Genomic DNA, 22,016 nt, shown 5'->3' on the forward strand with positions numbered 1-22,016 from the left:
AATACCACGTGCAGTTTAAAAATTGTTATATTGTTATGAAAGAATGCTCCTGTTCCTAAGTTCAAATGGCAAAGAAAAGTCCAAAAGTAACAAGGTTCCTGTTCCTGAAATCCACAGCCCCATCCCCTGCCTGTCAACTGCCTCGCGTGTATCCTTCTGGAAAATATTTATCCATGTGAGTGTGTCCATCTAAGACTGGGTATATCTATATGACGCACCAATTATGGACACATCCGATGTCTCTCCCTCTCACCTCCACCACATAGAATTGGGGAGCAAGTCCTGGGAGAACTGTGTTCCAGATACCATGCTTTCCTCCTCGCTCCGTTGCCCAGACCTTGGTTGAAGCCACCAGCAGCTTTGGTCTGGGTGACTCCAACAGCCTCCTCTCCTGATCCCCTAATTCCATTTTTGTTCCCACCACAGTCAGCTCTCTACATACCGGGCAGAGTGCTCTTTTAATAGAATAGAATCAGATTTTGTCGTTTTCCTTCTTAAAACCTTCCAGCCGGTTCCCACTGCTGTCAAAATCAAACCCCTTCTCCTTACAGGGGCAACAACAGGTTCACATTGACCTTCACTGACTGTGAGTTGACCTGTCCTGGCCTTTGACACCCCACCGTTGACCTTGCCTCACTGCCTGGTCCCCGCTCCCTGCAGCTCTGTGCAAATCTGGCTTTTTCTTGACATTCTGCTTGGTCTCAGCCTAAATGCCAGGTCCCCAGAGAGGCCTGACCACCCACTCACTACCACATCACCTGATTCTAATTCTCCGTGGGTCTCTTATTGCTGACCTGTGTCTCCTTGTCGTTTCATCTGTTTGTCTATATCCCCCACCAGGACACCAGCCCAGGGAGGGCATGGCTCTTGTCTGTCCCCTCCATTGCTCGAGTCCAGTCACCTTATTGTCCTAGTGATATTTATTAGATTACGTTTTTGAATCAATATATATCTTTTAAAGACACACATGAGCTCATACTGTACACATTGTTTTTTCCTCTTCTTTCACTTAATAGTAAGCGTTGGTCGTCTCTCCATCCCGATTCTTTGAAACATCTCCATAGTCCCATTAAATGGAAGTACCATAACTTAATCGTCCAGCCCCCTAGCGAGCCTGTTTTGACTGTTTCCAGTCTTTCGCGAAGCAAAGTTCGTTTTACTCTTGGGAGAAGGAGGTGAGAGTCAGACTTGGAGAGGAGCGAACGGATGGGATGGAGCAGAACAGGGCATCACCTCACCTTGCAACGCTGGGATCGGGGTTGGTTTGGAACAGCGATGTCCCAAAGACGTTTCAGCATTGATGGAAATGTTTGACTATCTGTCATGGCCAATCTATTAATCATGAGCCACAAGTGACTTTTGAGCATTTAAATGATGGCTATGGTGACTGATAAGCAGGATTTAAAATGTCACCTTCCTTAAATTACATGTTAGTAGCCACGTGTGGCTATGGCTACTGTATAGGACAGCCTAGATTTAGGCAAAGGACTTTTAGTTACCACTGAAGGGCATTACCGATGCCCAGCCCTGAACAATTCAGGCCCTTGTGACTGGGCTATGGGAGGGAAGGGAATAGGACGGCAGAGTGTTCATTATTTAGGCACAGAAGGTCAAGCGAGAAGCTGTCATAGAGGGAACATAAATTACAAGCAGACTCTGATTCTTCTCAGGGTTTTTTCTTGACTAACATCTGAGGACGGGGTGTCTAGAACAGGATTTGGTAAACTTTTTTGGTAAAGGACAAGAGAGTAAATATTTTCACCTTTGCAGGTCATGCCATCTGTGTTGCAACTCTGCTGTTGTCGAGCAAATGTCATAGATAATGTGTAAATGCCTGGGCATGGCTGTGTTCCAATAAAACTTTATTTACAAGAATAGGCTGAGGGCTAGATTTGGCCAAGGTTGGCCCATAGTTTGTCAACTCCTGGACCGGAAGAATCTGCCCAGTTCAAGCCAGTAGGCAAACTCCCAGAGAACAAAGTGAGAACAGTGCCCTCGCCACAACCCAGGGGAATTTTGCACACCTAGATGGGGAATGAGACAGTATGAATGACCTACTTCTGGTGAATGACAATTTCTGATGGGGTCACACACCTGAATTTGAGCTTCCTGCGGTGCTTTGTTGAGACATCCACAGCCATATAGCAGCTATCATGCAGATTCCTGCTTTGTGGCCAGCTCTGTGCAGAGATGATACTCAAGGTGGGGCTGCTGATGGGGGTGGGGGCTGTGCCCCACAGTACCCAACACCATGCATTGTGTTTAGCGTGTGCTTGGTTGGCATGTACCAGATTTGCAACCAGGATCCAGAGTTTGGGGAACATTTGCCTCCCTGGTGCTGGACTGGGCTGGTGTCGCATGTATCTGTGGGGGTCTGGGCTCTGGATTGGGACAAATTGAGTTTGAACCCCGGTGTTCACTGTAAGATGGAACTGTCTGTGAGGCTAGGCTTGGTGATCATACTTACTTGTGCATCCATCCAAAGTATAATTGTGGAGGATACTATGTGTATCAGGCATGTTTCTGGGTCCTGGAGACAACATTGGTGAACAGCAATGAGGTGGAGCTCATCTTCTAGTTGCAGCAGATAGAGAGCAAGTGAGTACATTAATGCGCCACGAGATTAAGGGTTTCATGTAAGGTGACCTGTCCCTCGTGCGGCCCGATGATGACCCTATCAGAGATAGGGGGTATTTTGTTTGTTTGTTTTAGTGCTAAGATTATTCTGAGTGGTACCAAGGGATTTCCTTAGGCTCTAGGCACTGATGGTGAGACCCTTGAGAATGTCCCAGGAAGAACACAGTGGGGGGAAGGGGCACTTTGAGCAAAGCATTCCTTGCCGAGCCTTTTCTCTGGATGCCATTGAAAATGCTGTTGTAACCTCTCTTCTTCCCGGAAGGCTTCAGGTCTCCCCAGCCTGGCATCATCTCCCCATGCTGGGGACAGGCAGCCTTCTTCCCCGTCACTGGGGTCCTCAGACTTGCATGTGTTTCTCCCGAGACAAGAGGTCCAGGGCCAAGAGGAACTCTTTGGTCCGTCATGGGTACTTGTCCCTCTTCTCTTCAGGTTGAGTCTTGACCTGCTTCCACACAGGAGGGACGTTGTATGTAACGTACCTCAGTCTGCGTCTAGAGGAAATGAAATGTCTTGGCAAGGGACCAGTGTAAGAACAGTATCTACAGGGCACCCGCTAGGAGCCAGATACTTTGCTAGGCACTTGAAACACAGTATGTCATTGGGTCTTCATACACTCCTGTGAAATGAGGCAGCGTTAGGCCTTTTTCCAGGTGGGGGCCATTGAGGCTCAGAGAGGTTAACACAGCTAGTAATGGGGAGACATACAGTTCCTGTATCATGGTTTTTTCTAACTGGAGTCAAATACACATAACATGAACATTACCACTTTAACCATTTTTTTAAGTGTACAATTCAGTGGCGCTAAGTACATTCATAGTCTTGTGCAACTATGGCTCCTGTCCAGTCCTAGAACTTTTTCATCACCCCAAATGGGAAGTTTGTCCCCATGAAGCTGTCACTGTCCATCTTTCATCCTCACCCCGACCCCTCCCCCGGCCGGACAACCTGATAGCTAATCTGCTTTCTGTCGCTATGGATTTACCTCTTTGAGACAGTTCATAACATGGAGTCATACTATGTGGGCTTTTGTGACTGGCTTCTTTCACTTAGCATCATGTTTTTGAGGTTCTTCCATGTTGTATGAGGTCTGACGATTAAGTGTGTGAACTTGTTGCAATGATGTTGCTCACCTTTTTTGATATTAGAGGGATTATTCATTATGAATTTGTACCAGCTGGACAAACAGTGAGTCAAGTTTACTCTTTGGAAGTGCTGAAAAGGCTGCGTGAAAAAGATAGACGACCTGAAATTTTTGCCAACAATTCATGGCTCTTGCATCACGACAATGCACCAGCTCACACGGCACTGTCTGTGAGGGAGTTTTTACCCAGTAAACACATAACTGTATTGGAGCACCCTCCCTACTCACCCGATCTGGCCCCCAGTGACTTCTTTCTTTACCTGAAGATAAAGGAAATATTGAAAGGAAGACATTTTGATGATATTCAGGACATCAGGGTAATACGACGACAGCTCTGATGGCCATTCCAGAAAAAGAGTTCCAGAATTGCTTTGAAGGGTGGACTAGGTGCTGGCGTCAGTGCATAGCTTCCCAAGGGGAGTACTTGGAAGGTGACCGTAGTGATATTCAGCAATGAAGCATGTAGCACTTTTTCTAGGATGAGTTCGCGAACTTTATTATCTAACCTCGTAGCATGTGTCCGTAACTCATTTCTTTTTATGGTTGAATAATATACATTTGAATGGCTAAACATTTGGGTTGTTTTCATCTTTTGACTATTATGAACGGTGCTGCTACAGTTTCTGTTTGAACACCTGTTTTCAGTTCTTTTGGGTATATGCCTAGGAGTGGAATTGCCAGGTTGTACAGTAATTCCATGTCTAACTTGTTGAAGTCCCACCAGCCGGTCTGCCTCAGTGCCTCCACCATTTTGCAGTCCCACCAGCAATATACACGGGTTCCGATTCTGCACCTCCTCACCGACACTTGTTATTTTCTGATTTCTTGATGGTAACCATCCTAGTGGTGTGTAAGTGCTACCTCATTGTGGTTTTGATTTGCATTTCCCTAATGACTCATGACCTTGAGCATCTTCTCATGTGCTTATTGCCCATTTGTATATCTTCTTTGGAGAAATGTTGAGTCAAGTCCTTTACCCACTTTTTAATTGGGTTGTGTGTCTTTTTTATTGTTTTAAAAAGACATTTTGCAAGGCATAACTTTCTTTCAGAAGTAAAGTACACACATTTTTGCATACAGTTTGATTAATGTTTATACATCAATATACCCAGGTAACCACCACCCAATCAAGACAGAAGACTTATCCAGCCCCACCCCAGAAGGATTCTTGGGTCCCCTTCCAGTCAATAACCTGCCCAACGAAAAGGACTCTTTTGGCCTCTCTTCCCATAAATTAGTTTTGCCTGTTCTTGAACTTCATGTAAATGAAATCATACAATTTATGCTCTTGGGAGGACTGGCTTCTTTTGCCCAACACTATGTCTTTGAGACTCAGCCATGTTGTAGTAAAGCAATAATTTCCTGTTTTGTTGCAATCCAGTAGTCAACTGTGTGAGTATTCTGTGATTTATTTATCCATCCTCCTATTGATGGACATTGAGAGTATTCCCAGTGTTTGGCCATCTGAGTAACATTGTCATTCCTTACCATTCCTACACAGGTCGTTTTGTGGACATGGACACTCATTTTGTTTGGGGACATACCCAGGGGTGAATTGTTGGGCCAGAGGGTATGATCAGCTTTAATAGGTACTGTCAGATAGTTTCTCACAATGGTTGTACCAGTGAACAATCTCTAGAATTTAAATTCTGATTACTCTATATCCTCATCCACATTTGGGGCTGTCAGTTCTATTTTAGCCATTCTGGTGAGACCTATACTCGAATTTACTTAACCTTTTTTTCAACCAACATTTTCTTCTTTCTTCTTTCTCACCTCCTCCTTTTCCTTTTTTTTTTTTCCTTCCTATTCTTCTTTTCCTTCTTAGTATATTTTACATAAAGCTGTATACCGGGAAATAATTGCTATGAAGTTACGGAGTTGATGCGAAAGTGTACTTTTCTAATTTTAACAATTAAAATGCAGCAGTGTTATTCATGTCTCATGGGAAAGCACGGCACACTCCTCTAGACCTAGGGGAAAGGCAGCTTATGCTGTAAGCTTATGCTTAATGCTGTTTGACTGAGTCATCTGTGCCCCTTCCTTGCCAGGGCCCTGGGTGATTAATGCCGTGCTTGGGGTGTGCTCAACCCAGAAATGAGGGCTGTCACCTCTGGCCAAGGAGCAGAGTGGCTTCTCACTAAACACCCTCCCAGTGTTAGACTTAACAGGCCCTTATTTTTCTAAACCTCCCCCTTCCCTGGAATCTGAGCAGCTGAGTAGAGGGGCCGTAGTACCCCTGCCCCTCCCTTTTCACCCAAGAATTGGTGCTGTTCTTTGGTTTTGAAGAGGGTCTTTATGGAGGCCTCCTCTTAGGTAATCAGATCAGGCCAGCTGTAAAGGATTTGGGCCCTGTTTGTGAGGGAGGGACAGCTCACTCAGCCCCATGTGGAAAAAACAGGCACTTTTTCCTGTTTTGGGAAATGGTTACTGGATTAGTGCTTTGCTACACAGGGTGGTGTGCAAGAATGTGGGCTCATGCCTGCCCTCCAGCCACGCCTGTGATGCGCTTGTCTCTTCCCAGCCCTGTCATTTCCTCCCAGTTGGTTGGGCCAGATGCTCCAGACGCCATTAATGAGGCGCTAAGGGATTTGGCCTGTGAAGCCTTTTGAGTTCAAGGGGTCACAACCCTACACGCAAGGAAGCTGCGGGTAAAGAGGAACTGTGAATCAGCGTCTTGGATTTCTCGGGGTAGATACCTGACAGTGGAATTGCTGGGTCATCAGATGGCTCCATTTCCAGTTGTTGGAGATACCGCCATACTGTCTTCCATAGCAGCTGCACCAATCTGCAATCCCACCAGCAGTGCGTGAGCGTTTCCCTTTTCTCCATATCCTCACCAGCACTTGTTGTTTGTTGATTTACTGATGACAGCCAGGAGGGAGGTGGGAATGAGAAGGGGAGGGGGTAGCACAAATTGGTAGCCACCATATTGCCACGGGGATACGAAAGACAGTTTGGGGAATATAATCAATAATGTTGTACAATTTTGTAGGGCGTCAGATGGGCACTTGTCTTATTAGGGAGACCACCTCATGGACGGTGTAGGGGCCTGATCACCGCACTGTACACCTGAAGCTGAAGCTGAATAATATTGAATGTCAGCTATGATTTAATACATATATATAGTCACAGGATGTGGAGTACAACATAGGGAATAGAGTCAATGGAGCTGTAGTAGCTATACATGATGTCAAAGGGGCAGTAGATTGGGAGGGAGGGGGGTTATCACTTTGTGAGGGGTGTAAATTGTTATTACATTGTTTTATACACCTGAAACTTAAAAAAAAAAAAAACAAGGCAGTGTGAGCCCCTGGGCTCTGCTTAACTCAAAGCCCAGCAAACCTTTGGAATAGGGACTGGTGCAGAGACTAAACACCACTTGGGACTTCCTTCAGTGTTCTTTGTCTTCTTGTGGGCCCTGAGAGGTGGGCTGGCAAATGAGTGTCGGTCAAGAGCCTTTGAGTGCAGAGCCTGCGAAAGACCGAGGCGGAGTGTGGCCAGGGGCTGGCCAGAGAAATCAGGTGTGTCTGTGCCACAAGGAGCCCATAGTTGAAAATCAACAGAGAAGATCTGCTGAACCAGCCCTCCTAACTCGCACATCGAAACTGGGTCACATTCCTTTAAAATTCCCCCAAGATGGAAGATGCTAGGTTATCCTTGCTGGAATTGGGGCACACAGGCTGCAAGCCCCCCTCACCCTCCACCACTACCAAGCAACAGTGCTGTGGTGGGAGCAGGGGTGGAGGGGGGTGGGCTCCCAGAGCCTTTTCGCTATATAACTCCCCCACATCCCTTGCAGATCCCCTGAGATGCCCCCATATGATCCAGCCTATGGTTTGGGGGAGCACCTTCCTTCTGTACCCTTAAGGCAGCACCCTCTGGGGCTCCTGGTAGAACCACCAGGTTCGTGGGTGGGCTCTGCAGAAGGGACCTGGGGCCAGGAGTCCTGATTAAAGGGGTGCTGGGGTCCTGCCTAAGACTTAGTCTCTCTCCTTGGAGCTCTTGAAAGTCATCTCAGGCTTAACTTATACTGACATGAATAAGTGCTTGGCACGGGGCCCAGCACAGAAATGGGTGTATTGTGTCTACGTGGATGGAAGGCTGTGAATCTGAAGAATAAAAACATATAGGGATGGATGCCACCTTGACACAGATCCCCTGGACTCCCTGAGGTCAGCCTGGATTTGCTGTCTTCCTCTAATGGCCAAAGGGCAAAGGCCAGTTGGCCAATGGGCAGGGGGGATTCGGGGAACTCAAGATGTGCAGGCAGACACTAGGTTGGAGCCTGGAGTTGAACTTGACCCTGACTCTCCAGAGCGTCTCTAAGGACCCAGGTGAAAAATAATTGTTCATCTATTTGCTTGTACCCCATGGTAGAATGGGCTTTTTACAGGGCAAAGGTGAATCCATTTGGCCAAGCCCCTTTCTCTCGACCTTTCAGTGCCAGAAAGCTTGTGGGCTCTTTTCATGTCTCTACATGGGTCTTGGGAATATCAGGGAAGGCTTCCTGGAGGAAGAACACTCAACTCTAGCTGGGAAGGATTGGGGTATTGGAGAAGGCTTCCTGGAGGAGAGGACACTGGAGCTAAATCATAAAAGACAGTTAGTAATTAACCAGCTAAAGAAGAAGAGGGTATTCCAGGTGGTAGGGCTAGCATAAGCAAAGGGTTGGAGGTGAGAAACAGCACAGAAACGTGGCTGGAGCTCAGTGAGAGGGGAATGGAGAGGGCCGCCAGGCCAGATCAAGGGGGGGAGTGGGTATTGGGTGCCATGCTAAGGAAATTGGGGCTCCCTGCTTTCATTTTGTATGCATATGGATATATTTCTCTCCACTTTTTCTCTCTCCCTTTTAGAGCCAAGAAGAAAAGCAAACCCTTGAACCTTAAGATTCACAGCAGCGTGGGCAGCTGTGAGAACATCCCTTCACAGCAGCGCTCCCCACTCCTGTCCGAGCGCTCCCTCCGCTCCTTCTTTGTGGGACATGGGCCTTTCCTGCCCTCCACCCCTCCGGTCCACACCGAGGCCAACTTCTCCTCAAGTAAGTCACCAGGCACCTGCTCACAGCTGTCGTCTGTGCCAGGTGCATGCTCCCTTTGATTTATCTTTGGTGAAAACGCTCGTGAAATGTTCACTGAACTGCCTCATAGCCATCCTCATCTGCGTGCCTGCCACCCCCCCGCCCATGCCACGCACGCCCCTTTGGATGGTTTTGAAGGGAAAGAGGTGAAATTGGCGCCCTGGAGGTTGACTGGCGGTTGTCATTGGTCCCACGTCCCTACTGCATCCCTACTCCTTTTGCCTGCAGGTATGAAAGGATGACAGAGGGAAGCAAGCCTGCAAGGCGTTAAGGAAAGAAACATCTGCTTTTTCTTGCTTCTGTTTCTCAGCTGCCCCGTCACAGGCTTTTTCCTGTTTCTGTGGTGGAAGAGGCTGTTATGATTGCATTTGGTAATTTTTCCCCCCATGCAGGTCAACATGTATAACCTTTATATCTCAAAGATGTATTTGGGTTCAAACAGGGCTGAGTGTGGCCTGGGGTGGTTACATACTGCTCCCATGAATTCTGCTGCAGACAAAGTGGTTATTACTGAGAGTGGAAATGGAGCTCTCTAGTGATCAAGGGCTGAGGTCTTAGACAGCATTTAATCTTCTCTGCCCAGTGGCCTGTTTTGCTGAACAGGCAGAGACGTGGTTAGAGGGGGGCCACTGCAAAAGGCCCAACCAGTCTTCCAGCCAAGACGAGAACTTTTATTGACTGGGAGCTCAGGAGGAGTGGGGCTGCTGGAGCGTGGAGGACACAAACCCAGGCCCTTAATAAGCCACAGGATGCCCATGTTGTGTTGCTGCTCTGACCAGTGTTGAGTAATGTTTACTGAGCATCAGCACTTGCTAATTACTCACCTGCATGATCTCATTTAGTTCTTGGAACGACCCATAGTCCAGATGGATTATTCCCATTGTATAGATGAGGAAACTGAGGCTCAGGGACGTCAAAGAACTTGCCCAAGGTCACACTGCTATCGAATAGTTGAGCTCGGATTTGAATCTGGTTCTTTCTAACTCCAGAGTATATGAGCTTAGCCATCATGCATGATTTGGTAACCAAGACCCTTCAGATATGCAACAGGCTGCCTTTCTCCAAATGTGGGCTTCCATTCTTTACCTTTACATAGGATTTTAAAACTTTTCTTAGGGAGCCCACGGACCCTATTAGAATTTGATGAAATCTACTTATTCTCTCCCTGGAAAATTGCACATGTAACAAACATGCAACTTTTGCGTTCAGTGTCAAGACTGTTGGGTTCAAAAGCTGAGCCTTCGCCCATCTGGACGGTTGGCCTGGGGTGGAACAGTGAATTCAGTTTACGGTCCACAAATGTGGGTCATGCACCCAGCTGAGGGCTTGGACCTGGAATAGACCCATGTGATGTCAGAAGTTCCAGAGCCTGGCTTGTTTTAGTGCCTGGGGGGTGCAGGCCTGGAATCAAGCAAACCAAAATAGCACTTGCAACCCATGTCAACACTGGAAGGCCAATTTATCAATTTGTCAAGAGAAATCACTGTCAGTGAGACCAGAAATGCTCCATGACAGTGGGCCTACGTGGCAGTCAGAGGGTGGCTTGGTGAGCCTGGGCGAGGAAGAGGGGTGATGACATAATCAAGTGTGTAACAGCAGAGGGGTGAGGAAGGATGTCATGGCCTGACGGAGATGCCAGGGCTCTAATCTCAGCTCTGTTACTGTTGAGCAGTGAGCCTGACCTTGAGCCAGTTAAGAGCCTCGGTGAGCCTCAGTTTCCTCGTCTGTAAAATGGGGATAACAGTAGGTCCATCTCATAGAAAGTTGTGAGGATTATCAGCTCATCTATGCGTCAAACTGTCTGCACAGTGCCTGGCACACAGTAAGTGCTTAATAAATGGTAGTGGGTGTTATGGTGATTATTAGCTCCTTTTCCCTGGTAGCATTTCCATTCTCGGGCTCCATGATTAACTTGGGCTGTGACTAAATGCCTTTCAGTTGATGCTCTACTTCCCCATGACCCTAAGAGCCCTTGGAATTGACCTTGGCATGATGCTGGGTGGCCGTCTCCAGCCGCCATCTGCCTTTGGCCATCGCTATCCTGTGAGCGAATGTCAGCTCGGCCACCTCGAAGGGTCTGGCCGCAGCCCTGCCCTTTAGTTCTGCCCAGAGTAGAAACATCTGGAGCTGGCTTTAAAAACCCGCAAACTTGCACATTTTAGATGCCAAAGAGTGTTGTGAGGACTCACCAGGGCTCCCAGCTCTCACGCTTGCTCTGGTCCCCATCTGTGAGGGGCAGCTTCTCCGTTTCCCTGCAGGTGGGAACGAAGTCCCTAATTAAAAGTGGCCCCTGGCACTAAGAGGCCCTTAGAAGCACAGTTGCCTCTTTGGACAGTCCTGGTCTTTGTATGCAAAGAGGCCACCCTTTGATCTCCCAGATAGCATTTGAATCTCACTGGGAGAATGAGTGTGTGACCCAAATAGTAGCTGGAATCCCATGGACCAGTCCCATTTCCACTGATCCTAAGAAATAACAGAAATGGAGACAGTCTGGTGGCCCAGGCTCCAGATGGGGGAGTAGGAAACTGTCTGTTGGAGTCTTGGTGCTGCCACCAATTGCCTGCCTTGTCACAGTTAAGGCTCACCACAATCTTTGAGGCGGGCATTATTGTTTCCATTTTACAGATAAGGAAACTGAGGCTCAGGAGGTGAATGATTTGCCCATATTGTAGGTTTTGAACCCAAATCTGACTGTAGCTTGTATTCTGTCTCTTCAATACAGCGAGTTCCTTTCTCTATCTGGGTCTCAGTTTCCCCAAGTGTAGAGTAAGAGACTCCATGAGTCCATTTCAGAGTTTAGAAACTCTGTGGTTCTAATGCTTACCCAGTGAGCTTTTTTCAAGGCACATCTTCTGACTCACTTAAAATGCCAATAATTAGAGACGCTGGTTGGGGCTGTTGGGAGAACACAGTTGCCAGGCACTGGCTCCCCCTTGCTTGTAATAGGCCCGTTCTCTTGCCACTCTGAGTTTCAGAAGAGAACTTTCTGCCTCTGGGCCCCAATGCCAGCCTTCCTCCTGCTGACCCAGCCAAGGGAGACCTGGGGCTGTTCCCTGCCAGGCTGAGCCTGTCTGCCCGTTTGTCACTGTCAGTTCTGGCTGTGGCTTCCCTGTGAAGGGTGGTGATACACCATCTTGTTTCCCCTGACTGTAAAGCCTGGAGACAGCATTAGGCAGATTTGGCCGAAGAGTGGCTGAGCCTTGCACCCTCAGATGCCCAGCCACCTTGGATGGGCTGTGAAAAGGACTTCACCTCCTTGGGGCTTCCCTACTTCCCTGGTCTGGGGGTGACGAGCAGGGGAGGGAAGAGGGGAGTGGTAAGAGTCCCAGCTATGGAGGAATCTGTTTCTAAGGCTAGCCATGGACAAAACACAAGATAGCAGATTCTACTGTGGAAGGTGGAAGGTACTGACTCAGGAGAGTCAGGAGAGAACGGTGGACTTAACTCTCCATCCTTGCTGTATTTATTCTGTGTGGCATTTGGGAACACCATATTACCCTGGGGGTGTCTGATTGGATGCCCTCCACCCATGGACCATTTTTGGTTCAGTAAGCTGTGTGCCTGTGGGTCCTTGTAGGTTATCGTTGATTCCCCCCCTGACTCAGGTCAGGCAGTGTTTACGATCCCTATGAAGAGGCTTCTTCAGAATGAAGAAGTGCCACCTACGTGGAATGTAATCATTCATTACTGGCTGGCAGATGTGATTTTGTGTTTATACCAACTAAGTGGTTGCTGACGTATCATTGAGCAAGTCACCGAACTTGAATCTTTTTCTATCCTGCAAGGATGTAGGGAAGACAAAATGAGGAATACTGTAAATTTCCTAGCACAGGGCCGGTGCTTAGAACACCGAGTCTCAACAAAGGGTAGCTTTGGGAGCTACTGCTGTGTGTTATGTGATGGACTAGCTTGTAACAATGATGGAAATGGTGATAATAATAGCAGCTACCATTTATCGTGTGTTGACGATGTTCCAAGCATCGTCAATCCAGACAAAGCAATTTACTTCTATTATTTCACTTCAGCGTCACAGCCCTCCATTAAGACAGGTACTATTATTATCCCCATTTTACAGATGAAGAAACCGGGGCTGAGAAAGTTTAAGTAATTGGCCCACAGTCACAAAGTCAGGAAGGAGGTGGGGTTTGCACTCATCTGAATCCACCGGGTAGAATGAAATCGCAATGCTGCCCTCTCTGAAATCTGTTTAACTCATAAGTAGGAACCTTAGCTGGTTTAAAGTCTGTCTCTGGCACCCTCGCCTGGTTAGGAGATTGTGCTGTGGGCACCGCCTCGCTTGAGGGCTGCCTCTTGTTCACCAGTGTGCTGTGCTTCCTCAGAGAGCAGCACCCATGCTGGCTCACCAGTCGTTACCCCACAGGACTCCAGGGTTGATATGCAGGGTATCCATTGTCCCAGGTGGTGGCCCTCCCTGTGGGGACCAGGCAACTGCAGAAAGAGGCCAGAAGACCTGGCACACAGTGCCAGCTCCTGCATCTCATTCATCCTCTCTGGGCCTCTGTCATGTGAGGTGGCATGCGGTGTCTCTGGTCCCACTCCCCACATAAGAACACAGGATATGGCTAGGCCAAAAAGGAGCACCGACGGAGTCATGGATAGGGGAGTCATACCACTATAGTCTCGCTGGCGGCTGGGTTGGAGACACAGGAAGCAGGAGCCACATGATCCGCAATCCTCACTCCGCTGCTTGCCAGCTCAGCCACCATCTTCTTGCTAGCCCCCATTTGCAGGTAGCGTAGCCACAGCAGTTATATTAGTGGCCAGTGGCTTACTGGTTATAGCTGACAGCCAACTAGCCACAGCTGATGGCCATCCATTCACAGTTGATGGTCATTTACTACCTGAGCCAGCACCTTTCCACGTGAGGCCGAGAGCCTGGAAACTGCACTCCTGGCTGTGTCCCCACAGCCTCTCTGGCAGAAGATAGGGAATGACGGGTGCTTTTGCCACCTGCAGTTTTCTGGGTGATGCTTTATTAGCTGCCTGTGGGGGTCGAGCATGTCAGGGCAGCAGCTACCCCAGGGAACTAGTGACTGATGATTCCTGGACTTCCCCGTTTGGTCCTAATGAGTTTTATACGAGGCCCCGGTTTTATGAAATACTGTCCTTCATGAGGTGTCTTAAAAGCTGGCACGCTCTCACCCTGTTCCATCTGACCCTGCCCTCCCCTCATCTCTTCTCCAAGCAGCTCCTTGTTCTTAGGTCTCTGGACAAGGTGACAGGTCGTTGACCCTCAGCTGAAGGCCTGGACTCGTGTGCCTGAGGCTGAGTCAGAAGCCTGGTTGGTTGAAGGGGGAACTAGCAGCAGGTAGCAATAAAGACTGATGACACCGAACTGCGTACACCCAAGAAACCAGCCACTGGAAGGGTTATAAGGAGACTCAGGATGGGGGTGATTATATAATGGGGCTTAATGAGGCTTGAGGCCCAGGTTCATTACCCACCCTGGAAGACGGGGAGGAGAGCGCGTGTTGACAGAGGTTTGCGGCCTGAACCATGTTCTCATCTCAGAATCGGGAGCGATTTTTGAGAAGTTCGGGTCTGACCTGACTTGGTGATGGCAATTCCATACCCATCGCTGCAGTCACCCACAGAATTTTTCTCCTCAAGAAGGAGCAAGCGGAGGTGCCGCTTCCCAGCCCTCCGCAGCTACCTCTCACCCCAGCAGATGCAGAAAGCACTTGTGTTGCCCTGCACCTGTGCTGTAGTTTAGACACCCAGGTCCCAGCTGGTCCCTAACATGTACTGGCCGGACCATCTGCTACTTGCCAGGCAGGCGCTCATCTATGTGCTTTGTAGGCATTAAAAGAGGAATATCTGGAAACAAATAAAAGGTTACAGGAAGGTTCATTATGAAAAGCATTCCCTCTTCTGATTCTGATTTTTATTTTATTTATTTTTATTTACTTATTTTTTTTTAAATATTTTTTTTAATTAAATTTATTGGGGGGTGACAATTGTTAGTAAAATTACATAGATTTCAGGTGTACAATTCTGTATTACATCATCTATAAATCCCATTATGTGTTCACCACCCAGAGTCAGTTCTCCTTCCATCACCATATATTTGATCCCCCTTACCCTCATAAAAAACACTTTCTATGTCTCATTCTTCTGGTGACCACTTCCACAATTTTAACTAGGTCGTAGGAGGGCTTCTCAAGGTGCGTCCCAGACCAGCAGGGTCAGCATTACCGGGACGCTTGCTGGAAATGCAACGTCTTCCTTTCCTCCTCCAGACCTGCTGAACCAGAAGCTCGGGGGGTGGGGGGGTGGGGTGGGGGGCGGGGTCCGGCCGGCTGCGTTTTCATCAGTGGATTCTGGGGATTTCTCCAGGGGATTCTGAAAGCTAACATTTGAGAGTCACTTGGTTCTATGATGATTGTTTTTGTTTTTGTTTTTTAGCTTTTTATTTTGAAAGCATTTCAAACTTACAGAAAAGTTGCAAGAACAATACAAAGGACACCTGTACCCCCTTTACTCGGACTCTGCAGATTTTAACAGTTCCTTACCTTTGTTTCCTCTCTCTAATACCCTACCCCCACCCTCTTTCTGTCTCTCTTATTTTTATGAACCATTCAAGGTTAGGTTGCATACTCTGACGTAACCACACACAGTTACCAGATTCAGTAAACTCGACATTGAATTAAGACTTTCATTAACTGTATTCCAATTATTTCAGCACTTGTCCCAATAGTGTCCTTTATAGCATTTTTTTTGTGATATAGCATCTAATGTAGGATCACATATTGCATTTGGCGGTTGTGTCAAGCTTGTGTTCCTTAACCTTGATTGTTTGTCACTTGGATATCTCTGACAAGTAGGGAGCAGCTACTTTACTGAATGTCCCTCACTTTGGGTTTGTCTGATATTTCCCCATGGTTAGACTCGGGCTGTACGGTCTTGGGCAGGACTTCTACTTAAGCACTACTCCATCTTTGAGGGACCAGGGCTGCCAGATCTTTGAATTTTTCGAAAGAAGGCATAGACTGTGACTTTTACGATAAATCACCCAATTTAAAAATGTTAGCATCTAATGAAAAACCTTTGAACACTATGTGAAGCAGTACTAAATAACCCCATAGGTGTGTGTGGGTTGTGTTTGGTCTCGGGGCTCCCTGTTTTTAACCTCTGTTCCAGCAGCATAGAGGTTAGAACTGGTAGGGGCCTCAGAAATCATTGAGTCCAACCCCTCATTTTACAGAGGGGGAAGCTGAGATCAGAGAGTAGAAGGGACTTGCTCAGGGTTCCAGAGCTGGGGTTTGAAGCCAGGCCTTCTGTGCGCAGCTAACGGCTCTCTCCATTACACCAAGAGAGTTGCAAAACGATCGCCTCTGCCGCTGAAAATGCTCCAGAGGAAGGAAACAGCATTTTTTGTTTAAAAGGTCGTGCATTTTGTGTGTCTGGAGGGCTAGGGATGTGTGTGTGTATGTTGAATGTGAGGCCGCTTCTGAGTTTTTACCATCCACTCTCCTTTGATCTGCTTGTACATTTTGTCACTCCTGCCTTAGCACAAACATTTTGGGCTCAGCATGCAACAGACAACCTTGGACCTTTTGTTATGGTTGCTCCCACCAGGAAAGGCGGCAACAAAAATTGGTTGGTGTTAGGCGCCCGGAGCGGGTGGCGGGGGGCGGGGGGGCATTTGCATCTACTGAAGTGAGTTCTTGGCTGGATACACAGTGTCAACGTGGGCAGTCCTATTCCCTGTCATCAGGACCTGTGTCTGATTGTGCCTTTGTCCCAGTAATACCCTCCCAGGGAGTAATTCTCTGATTCAAGCTGATTTCATAGCAACAAGAAAAGAAGTAACTAGTGTAACAAGTGTAACTATACCGTGTACACCAGGCATTCCTATTTCTTGTCCATGCTCCTACACCCCCATTCTGCAGATGAGGAAACTGATTCCACAAGGAGAAATCCATGGTTAGAGGTTACATGGTGCATCAGAGCCAAGAATAGAAACCATAACACCTTTAGACTACAGATCACATGAGTTCTTTGCGTATAACGTGACCTGACCTAATTTCCTTGAGACCGTGAGTGGGGGCACAGTGGATTATTTTAATCAAATATGCCCCCCACTGCAACAAAACTGGTTCTTCCCGAGTGGCCCCATCTTACATATCTACTGGGTGTTGGCAAGTCTGTATTTATCTAGGTGTGATCTTTGTTCCTTCCTTTCCATAACGCCCATTTCCAAGTTTTGTTGAATTACCCTTCTAAATCAGGGGTCGGGAAACTTTTTCTGTACAGAACCAGATAGTCAGTATTTTCAGTTTTGCCAGCTATATGGTCTCCGTCACAACTACCCAATTCTGCCGTTGTAGCATGAAGCAGCCATCAGCAATACCAAAACAAGTGGGTGTGTGGTTGTGTTCCAATAAAGTTTTATTTATAAAAACCGGCAAGGGGCCAGATTTGGCTGGCAGGACGTAAATTTCGACCTCTGTTCTTCTACTTGTTGCCATATCCTTTTCTGTCACCACCACCCTGGTCCAAACTATGAAAGAGTCTCCAAATGGGTCTTTCCATATCCACTTCGGCCCCAAATCCAATCAACCGAAGTGATCTCCGAGTGAGAATGTGGCCCCCCCCACCCAAACCAGGTTAAAATTCTACCATGATCTCCTATCGTTCACAGGTGTGACAGCCCAGATCCTTGACCTGGTCCTCAGTGCCCTGGGTGAGCTGGCTGCTGTCCCCTCTCTCGTCTCTTCTTGCCCTCTCTGCCCCACTGGCCTTGTTTTTGTTTTAATTCCTTAAGTGAACTATGTTCTCTCTTGCCTCAAACCCTCATTGTTGTTACTTCATCTCAAGCACCACTTCCTGGTGAAAGCCTTTCCTAGCTCCCCAAGGTGGATCAGTTGTACCTTCTCTCATCCCTCATTCTTTTCTTCAGGAGCACCTTATTACAATTTGCAGCCATCTGTTTAATGGCCTGTGCTCCCACCATCAGTTCCACGAGGGTAAGGACCATCTTGCTGTTGCTCATTCCTGGATGTGCAGTGCTTTGCCTGGAGCTGGCACACATAGATATTTTTGAATGGACAGTAGTATTTTCGAGCATTTTGTAGCCAGCACCCTGAATCTTCAGCTACTCAGGATCTAGAGGGCAAATGGAGAAAGGATTCTGCGTGTTGCCCTCCAGAGCTGCAGAGCTCGCTGGTTTGAAGTTGCTGGACTTTGGTACAATCTGTGGGAACATATGGATGGTTCTCCTGCCTTTATTGACCAGAGAAACAGGCATCCAAGCAAAATGGCCCCAAAAATCGTTTTGTTGATTGGAAAATAAGCAGGACTTTCTCACTGCACAAGGGATCCAACATGTAGTTTAAGACTCATGGTTATAAGCAGTCGATAACCACCCTTGAGATGGTTTTTTTTTTGCTTTTTTTTCTTTTTCAGTATGAAGGTCTCTTATTGGCACATGTAACTGAAAAGTCCTGGGGTTGTGTAGGCTTCAGGCATGGTTGTGTCTGGGGCCTCAGTTCACGTCAGGTCTCTGTCTATAGCTCCCAGCACAGCTTTTCTCCAGGATAGCTGCACTTTTAGGCTCTCTGTGGTGGCAAGATGGCCCCTGAAGTCCCAGCCCCTTCCCTGTTCTGGCCCATAGTAGGGAAGTGAGATGGTTTAGGTCTGAGATTCACTGATTCAACCAGCGTGGCTATATGCTAACCCGTACACCAACGGGTAGTGTCAGGGAAATGGAATGCTAACTTATTGGCTTCGGCCTGGGTTGTGATCTTTCCCTTTGGGCTTAGAAAATGGGGGTTGTGATTCGCCGCACCCCATGCTGCTCTGTCTGAGGCCCCTGTTAAAGCAGTTGTCCCCGCTGCTGAAAGTCAGGGCATCACCAGGCAGGCATGGTGGGGGGAGGGGGGCGCTTAGTGCCCACATCCATCTCCTCCTCCTCCTCCTCCTCCCTTCTCTGTTGATGCGCCCTTGCTCCTCCCTGTCCTATCTGTCTGTCCTAATGTCCATCTGTCCCTCTGAATGAGCCACTTTTGTTTTCTGTTGGTGTCCCCGTAGGACACGGTCGCCCACCCCTTTTCTGCCTCCATGTCACCTTCCTGTTCTCAGTCTGCCCCCCACCCTTTGCCTCTCATCGTCCCTTTCTCTCTCTCCCCTCCCTCCTGTCTCCAGTTGCCCATCTTCCAGCGTCCTGAGCTGTGCCAGCCACTCTGTACTGTGTTCCTGGATAGAGATGGTCTGGAGAAGGTGGGTGGAGGGCTGGCGGGAGGGAAGACTGACCGCCTCCCTCCCAAGCACCTGTCTTTTGGGAGAAAGGCCCAGGACCTGGTGCTAAGCACTGAGGAGAGGGAGGGAGGGACAGGTGGCAGAGGTGCCCTGTCTGGGGCAGGGGCTGCTGTGCCTCTTCCAGGGGGACCCCACTGCTGACCCCATCACGACAGACCTGCAGTCTAGGTCCTGTAGTGTTCATTGGTGTGGCCCCAGCCTGCCTCCGCTGGCGTCATTATTTTCTGTCAAGCCTCTCTGATGGCCTTGGGCCTCCACGTTCCCTGGAAACCCCAGGAGCCACTGTGAGTAGCACCAGCACCTCAAGACTGCTGGGAGGCCACTAACCCCATTAGGGACATGTGAGGACCCTGTGGGGTTGGAGGCAGCATAATGTAGTAGAATGCCCAGGGGCTGTGCCTCAGGCCACCAGTGAACCTCTCTGTTTTCCCGTCTGTAAAATGGGCTAGTGCTCACGTAAGTCTCTGACCTTGCAGATCCACAATGAGAATCAAATGAGCCAATGAGACACATGAGCTGTTACGGGCTGTAAACTGCCGTAAGAATGTTTAAGCCAGGGGTCAGCTACTTTTCCCTAACGGACCAGAGCACAAGTGTTTTTTCGGTTTCACAGGTCAGCAGTCCTTGTCACAGCTACTCACCTCTTCTGTAGTAGCATGAATGCAGCCTTGTGTAATCAAACAGGCAGGGCTGTCTTCCAATAAAGCTTTATTTACAGAAACAGGCAGTGGGCCCGATTTGGCTCTGACTTCAGAGCTAAACAAGACTTGGTTTCAAATCCCAGTTCTGTCTCCTGAAGGCTGTGATGCCTTGGGTAAGAGAGGTCCCCGAACCTCAGTTTCTCATCTGCAAAGTTAGGAAAAGAGTCAGGTCTCCCTCATAGTGTGGTTGTAAGATTAAATGAGAGGATGCATGTAAACGTCTAGCAGTGTCGGGCACGTGGTGAGTAGGTAATAGACACTAGTCACTGTTATTTACATAATGTTACGTGTGTGTGTGTGTGTGTGTGTGTGTGTGTGTGTGTATTCCTACACACACGTATATTCCTTCCAGGAGCTGCAGTTGTGTTCTGTGCAAGAACCAAAGCTGTGTGGTTTTCAGTGAGGCTTTTCCACCCACCTTATTTAATGAGGCCACTTCACAGTCAGCCCTCAGGAGAAGCCAAGGGCCTGTTTCCTCTACAGCTCAGTTCATCCGCACTGAGGTGGCTGCTCCATCAGACCCCTTCCAAACAGTCTCGGATTCTGTTTCCTGGGACAATGGGTGGGGAGGGAGACTGTGAAACTGAGGTTTGCCCATGGCCTTTGCACATATGTAAACTTAATTCTGAGAGCAGATATATGGTGTGGGGGACCCAGTGGTCTAGAGAGAGGAGGCCGTCCTTACCCAGCTTTTCTGCCTTTTAGAAATTCCACAAAACCTGGACAGAGGGGTGGGGGTTATTTGTAAAAGGGGTGCCTGGCTTAGAGACCTCCAAGACTGCATTTGTCAGGGCTCTTTCTGAAGCAGGCAACAGAGACCCACCACACACAGGCTTCAGCAAACAAAGGGGAACTTGCTGGTTCATGTACTGAAAAGAAAAACTTTAGATATAAACAAGGGCTTCAGGAATGGCTGGATCTAGGAGTTCCGTGTTGCCAGGACATGTTCTTTTTCTCTCACTCCAGGCTTCCACTGTAACAGATCGAAGTGCATCAGAAAAAAAAGTGTCCTAGTATTAGCTCTGATTGGTCTGATGCGGCACATATATGTCTCTCCTGAACTCTAGTCAGTTAGGTGGAATACGCAATGTGGCCTGAGTCAGTGACCCACTCCTAAAGCTGTGGGATGGAGCCAACCCCACTGAACAAATTGGGTTGTGATCAAGGGGAATGGATCTCGAAGGAAGGAACGCCTGGGTGATGCCACTCCCAGAATGAGGATACTGAGCAGACAAAAGCAACAACTGCCCCCTATAAAAATCCACTGGTCCATGGGTTGGTTCCTGTTCTCACTTGCTTCTCTCCTCATTGAGTAGCCAGGAAGAACTAGAATGATTATTAATTCAGAAGAGGAACATAAACCAATTTGATAAGTATTCCGCTCTCTGCTTACTTGAGATTCCCACTTTCAGAGAGTGTCGGGAATCTCTTTTTTCCCCCCTTCACCATCCGCTTTCAGCTGTTCATGAAGCAAGAAGGAACAGCTTCTGGCCTGGTGGTTCGCAACCTTGGTTGTACATTGCAATCACCTGGTGGCGGTGGTGGTGGGAGGGGACTTTTAAAAATTCTGATTCCTAGGCATCACCCTCGTCCAGTGACTTCAGAGTCCTTGGAGGATGAGGTCCAGGCATCAGTACTTTTTAAAGCTCCCTGGGTGATTGCAATGTGCAGCCAAGTTCAAGAACCACTGAGCCAGCTGGAGTCGCCAGCATATTTGGAAGCTGTCGTGGGTAAAACTAAGGTCTTGTAGGATTTTCTGAACTTTTATGACTTCAGTGGAGGTGCTGCGAACTTCCTCCTCTCATCTTAAACCCCCAAAATAAACAGAAGACAGATTTAGGACTGAGATGTAGTCCCGTGTGATGTAAAGGTGCGGAAGCCCCGCTGGGACCACAATTTAGCAGCACTTTTCCTGCTTACAAACACTCTGGTGACTGTCAGGTTACCTGCTCCCCTGGCTGCATCGTCAGCCGGCACTGAGGCATCTGCTCAGGCCCCTGAATGCACAGTTGCAGGTGTGGAGGAAGTGGGTGGGCGGGCAGGTGTGAAATATAGACAGCCGTGGCTCCTGGGGCCGATGACAAATCAGGCAATGGGGACAGTCTGCAATGAGGAGACTTTGACAGCTGTCCAGAGGGGCCTAAAACATCACCTACCCAAGGATCATTCATTCATT

At 48.2% G+C, this 22,016-nt stretch overlaps 1 protein-coding gene across 5 annotated transcripts in view; it reads left to right on the plus strand.

The window, feature by feature from the left end:
- The window catches only part of KSR2 (kinase suppressor of ras 2), a 343,303-nt gene that overhangs the window by 179,353 nt on the left and 141,934 nt on the right, over window positions 1–22,016 (plus strand). For all 5 annotated transcript variants that reach the window (XM_019753947.2, XM_074321394.1, XM_074321396.1 and 2 more), the window contains one exon: window positions 8,635–8,819. In XM_019753947.2, the coding sequence (XP_019609506.2) occupies window positions 8,635–8,819 (185 nt within the window). The remainder of the gene's footprint in view (window positions 1–8,634; window positions 8,820–22,016) is intronic.

The sequence above is a fragment of the Rhinolophus sinicus genome, linkage group LG16, assembly GCF_036562045.2.
Source record: "Rhinolophus sinicus isolate RSC01 linkage group LG16, ASM3656204v1, whole genome shotgun sequence".
Lineage (NCBI taxonomy): Eukaryota > Metazoa > Chordata > Mammalia > Chiroptera > Rhinolophidae > Rhinolophus > Rhinolophus sinicus.